General features: G+C 41.0%; 1 protein-coding gene across 1 annotated transcript in view; it reads right to left on the bottom strand.

Moving 5' to 3' along the window:
- Positions 1 to 5: 5 nt before the first annotated feature.
- LOC104618129 (zinc finger SWIM domain-containing protein 6-like) overlaps positions 6 to 5,743 on the bottom strand; it is a gene marked incomplete at its 3' end in the record, with an annotated part of 54,192 nt that continues 48,454 nt past the window's right edge. Inside the window, 2 exon segments of the mRNA XM_010283651.1 lie at positions 6 to 17; positions 2,357 to 2,438. Coding sequence (XP_010281953.1) covers positions 6 to 17; positions 2,357 to 2,438 — 94 coding nt within the window.

The following is a 5,743-nucleotide window of genomic DNA, read 5'->3' on the forward strand; positions in this document are numbered from 1 at the left end:
ATCCAGTGCATAAACACCTGGGGAGAGAAAGGAAGGATTAGCCACAACTGATATAACCCAGCAGATACACATGTTCCACAAGAGATTACATTTGCAGCAGAGTCTAAGAGGTTGCCAGTACATCCATCTTGCTGTGCTTCAGCAAGAAGGGCTAAACCAGATAGAGTGGCTGGAAAAGGACATTAAAACAAAGGCTACTGTGCAAACCCTGTAGCAATTGTAGAAATGCAGAGAATAACAAAAAAAGCCTGCACGATAACCTTTAATCTCCTGGTGTGACAACTGAGCTGTTTTACTTGTTATTTAAGACACTTTGGATAATAAGTTCTGGATCATTTGGTCTCCTAACAACATTTAGAAGCAGCCCTCACACTGAACACTTAAAAGGCAATTTTAACTTTCTTTTCTCACTGTGCATCTCAAGGCACAGCACATGCACAAAAGAATATGAAAGTATGATAAATGGCTTTTTTAATAGAACGCCATGGCACACCTGAACAGAACACACTAAGCATACCTTAAAAAAAGAAAAAATCCTAACCCCCACCTCGTCCTAACAGGCTTTTCAGATACACCTTGTACCAAATTCGTATGTGCCTGAACATCAAGATCCTTATCAGGGAAATACTCTGAGCAACATGAACTGCTGGATATTATCTGAAATAGGTATTTTCCTTAGTATCACTTTATTCCTGGCATGTGTGTTTTTGGGAGGGGGAGGAGGGGTGAAACTAACGGGTTCCATAAATTGAACCTTACAGCCAACTAGGGTGCCTTATTATTGCTAGAGGCAGTTTACACACATCTGTGAGCCTACCTAAACCACACCCAGAGGTCCCAATTTTCTCTGTAGGACTCCAATGCTTCCCACCCACACCTTCATTCATGGGCAACAATTCAGCATAGGTGGAGAATACCACATCTTCATTTAAATAAACAGATTCCTTGCTTTACCAACTGATTAAGTCTCGAGAGTACTTTGCATGATACTATAGGTTCTTTATGGGATACTTGTATTAGAATATATAAACTAATTTAAAGCAGTATTAAAACCAGCATTTTATCTGATGATATGCAACTGCACAAAATAATACCCAGGCACTAATATCTGTAAGATAGCCTCAGCAACAATTACCTTAGCAAAGATATAAAAGCCATAAAACAAGAGCATTGCATGAAAATTTGCAGACACAAACCACTTTCTGGCTGAGGGCATACAACGGCAAGCTGTATTTTCCCGTGCTACCAACAATATTAATTTCCCAGTTAAGCATAAAGGAAAGAATAACCTATTCCAGAGAATAAGTAACAGCAGTCCTCTGAAGTTCTGAAACTCAAGAAGCATCTGTGCAATACAATCCAACTCAGATGTATGAAAAAGGAATAAATACAGCAGGGAGACATGCTTTCCAGAAATACCTTAACTAATAATTAAAACTGCTCCATTACTGTAAGTATTTATATTGTCCCCGTGATCACAGCTGCTGATTTTTTTTTTTCAGCTACACAGTTTTTAATGCAATCATCTTCACTTTCAGATTCTGTATCCTCATCTTGCAGATGGTAAACTGGAATACAGGAGCTAAGGGACACCTCATCAAGACACACAGGAAATCTATGGCAAAGCCCAGAAATGAGCAGAACATCCTGCTGGGTGCACTATTCTCCCGCTCCTGTCCAGTATAAGGCTGGTACTGCTCCCCACCTTATTTTCACCTTATGTGGTTAACGATGGGTGCATTGCTATTTGGTTTGCTTTACAGTGCAGATGAGAGGTCTGCACATCATCATAGCCACATAACAAAGATACATTACACTCTAAGCTTGGGTTTACCCAGGGGCTTAAAAAAACCCCAACCAAACCCTAAGAATGAGAACCCCTTCATGAGATCCTGTTTGCCACACAGTAGGAGGCATCCTCAGCATTTCATTCACCTTTTTTCTGGTTCCTCTTCCCACAGCTGACCAGAAAGATCTCTCACCTGCCTTTCAGAGCCTCACCTGGCCTTTCAGAGCAAGCAAAGTTGTGGCACAGTGCCATAGCCCATAACCACAAGTCTCTTCTCTACTGCAGCCTCAAATCCAAACCCATCATGGAGGGGACAAGGACAATCTGGACTATTTCCCATAGCTTATGCACACCCTCACCTTGCAAGGGGAAGAAGTCACACTGCATTACTCAACTATTGTCTCACTTGGTCTGTCTCTGAAAAAAACACTCATTGCCACAATGTCTTCTCACCAAACCAATTTTATAGTTGAACAGAAAGCGGGAGACATTTGCAGAACCCGGGTGTTGACAAGAAAGATCAAGCCCTCCAAGATTAGCTGACAAGAGAAGCATCTCAGAACATACCTACTTCTGTTGCACATGTTACCAACCACCTCACCATTTCCCGCCGTCGCCAGTTCAGTGTTGACAGCGTCATCCTCATCACCTATTAAAGCAACACAAACAAAATACAAATTAATCCTATTCCAAACCAAAGCAGTATACCAACAATTAGGGATTTTAAATTACTCAAATATGCTAAGGTTTCAAAATGGCAGCTTCTTGCCCTCTCCACCCTGTTACCTCTTTTTTAGCTGCTATGTCAAAAGATTTGAAAAATATTGTTCAGCTGTTTTAGAATAGCTTACAGAGAATAATTCCAGTTGCAGATCCTTCAAGGCTAGAGGAGAGAAACCGTTTTACCCATGGGGAAGAAAAAAAACCCACCCCACAAAAAAGCTTCCCCTCACACACAAAAAAGCACTATCAATTCCAATTAGTCAAATTAAATTATATCACTTCTCCTCCCTCTACACACAGTAGTCTTTAAAGTGTAAACATGTCAGCTCTGTTGGGCAAACTAACTCCTTTAATTTTCCCCTCATCTACATTTCTTTTCATCAACTTCACCAATACAGACAGGAGTTAGTGTACTGTGATTTGACTGGCCGCTTATTCTGCAAAGATAGATGATATACATATACACACACACAGATTTACAGATATATCCAGATATTATTAAGAAGCCCACAGTGATGATTTCTCTCTCTGAACAGGGAGTCCCTGCAAAGAAGTTCCATCATAAAAACATCAGAACCCTAAAAAAAGATCGTGTTTTAGACCATGGTCAAAAGACCATGCCCATATTTTACATCGCTTGCAGTTATTGCTATGTTGTTTCTCAAAACATAGGCAAATGTGTTTATTCAGTAAAACAAACATTGCATGGAAATGGTGTGTAAAGCTTGCTTCAGCTATCTGGACAGACCCCACAGATATCTAGAAGAAGAAAGCAAGTTGTTTTCCCCTTACAGTATCAGTGATCAGACTATGGTATTACTATTTGTAGCAATTAAATAAAGAGCGTAATAGGCCAATCACAGAGCTCTCGGCAGTGATCTTTACATATTAAACTCAACAAATGCACTCACAAAACAGAGTGGAGTCAGCAACATTTGTAAGAGGGGTTGTCAACCCATATCCCACCCCAATCCTTAGGTGACTTCGAAATGGCATGTAGCCCTCTGTCATACTTGTTATTCCTGCCATCTCATTTAGTCCTATTCTGTAGGGAAGATAATCAAGAAAATTGAAAGACTGCTGAGGAGCACAAATGCACAGATGATTTTTAAGTCTGGTTATAAGCAACCGTGAATGGTTCCAAGCTGGCCTCCAAACATTTCCACCTTGATACCCTGGTGACTGGTTGTACATCACCCAAAGTTACAGGATAAGGCCAGCTTTGTTGGCCTCCGACATTGTGGTATCATTTTAACTGAACAGTAATCTAAGTGCTAGATTGGAGAACAGCATTTTGAAAGAAAGTAAACTGATCTGTAAAGAGCAACCCAACACGTTTTAAAATATGAAAATATGGCTATGGTAACTCATGGAGCGAGCCTTTTCTTGAAATCTTTTTGGAAGAAAAACAGGCAGCCCCAAGTCAAAATGCTTTGGTGTGCAACCATCTGTCCCATTCTGTCCAAAGGAAAGGAGTCTAGGTGACTTCCTGTATTGATGCACACAAAAATCAAAAGCTAACACTCTTAAAACCATGATGCATTTCTAGCTTCCTTCAAGCAGAGCGAATCCAAGATAAAATACAGGTTTATGGACTGAATTCTGCTACTGGTGAGGAGGGGAGGGAGGTGAAAAACAAAACAAAACAGTATGAATGATGACTTCTCTGAAAGTCTTTTCTGATGACTCCACTGTGGTGATCTGTAAAAAAGATCAGCAGCCACAAGAGCCTTCAGCACGTGTAGTGGGCATAATAGTTCCAGTGTAGACAGTCCTAACTCAAGAGGGAAGAACAATACCATATCTAGTTTCTTGACATGGAAAAGTTGCCTGCCTGATAAACTGTTCTGGAATTAGGCTCCTTTCATTTAATTAAACTGACAAGCTGAGAACAGCAAGAGAGGAGCACTTTATTGATGATAGAACTCCCAAGAATTTCAAATAAAGCATACATTGATGTCCTGACCAAAGAGGAGCTGAAGTTAATTTATACTGTAGCACACATAGCCAAAGAACTATTTCCCTTCTGCTCAGTACATTCTTTGAGCCACCTCTTCCTAAAGGGGAGTTCCACATCTGTCCAAAATCCATCGAAGATATGTGCTATCAATTGAAGAGAGCTTCTCAACAAGTCAGGAAGTCTGAAAATGATGAGAGGCCCCTGGGACTTACATAGCTTATCTGAAAGCCAAGCTCTCTTCCACAGAGGATAACCTTAACTTTGTCTTGATGGATCTTTATAAGAATTTCTTATAGAGGAACAGAAGTTCTCACCACTCATAAGAGATATAAGAAATGGCCAGCCAACCATTAGCTCCTGCACCAATACAAAACCTCTTTGCAATGCACACTGAAAGGAGGTTTATTTATTTTTTCATTCATTCACACATTTGGGGGGAAAGGATACCACCTGCCAAATACACATGAAGTGATCACCTGCACTAACTTGCACAGGAGTTCTGCCAGCAGTACCTATTTGCATCCGTGCGGTAATACTTGCACTGATATAGCATCCAACGGGGAAACAGAGGAACAGAATCCCCTCCTGTACCTGTAGATCTTAGAGTGTGCCAGTAAGGTTCTGAAGGACAGAATACACCTAAGATGCTCCATATCCATTTGGCCATGCTGATGACCTCTTTCCACAGAGAGTTTAAAAGCCTTACCTCTGCTGAGTCACATAACACACGCTGCCATTAGAAACAGGGAGAAAGAACCCAGGGGCCTATACATTACTCCTAAATCCAGAACAACGTAAGAGGCTTTTCTGTCACAGAGATCCCAGTGACAGAGTTGTGAAATTGTTGGTATCACCTCCTCAGTCCAACCAGGCCAACCTGTCACTGCTGTAGCAGCAGAACAGTATACCTGTGAGGACATCACATGAGGGGAAAGTTTTCCAGGGCACATAAATGTCATAAGTAGTCAAATACTGTGAATACAGTGATACAGACAATCTAATTGCCATTAAGTTGAGGGGGCAGGGAAGGGGGAAAGCATTTCTAGGCCACTAAAGACAGTGCTGACACTAAGGGTTTTGCAGGAAGAGCATTACTGCAGAAGTCTACACCGCTCTAAGTTACTCCCAGAAAATTGCTATACATCTTACTACCTTTAAGATTCTTAGAACACCTTTGCAAGCTTGGGACAGAACAGTGGACAAGTTCTACACCAGTTTGTTCCAAACCCTGGGACTGAGGACAAAGTAAGGGTTCATGATATTTCTTTCCC

The sequence above is a fragment of the Phaethon lepturus genome, unplaced genomic scaffold (assembly GCF_000687285.1).
Source record: "Phaethon lepturus isolate BGI_N335 unplaced genomic scaffold, ASM68728v1 scaffold8883, whole genome shotgun sequence".
NCBI lineage: Eukaryota > Metazoa > Chordata > Aves > Phaethontiformes > Phaethontidae > Phaethon > Phaethon lepturus.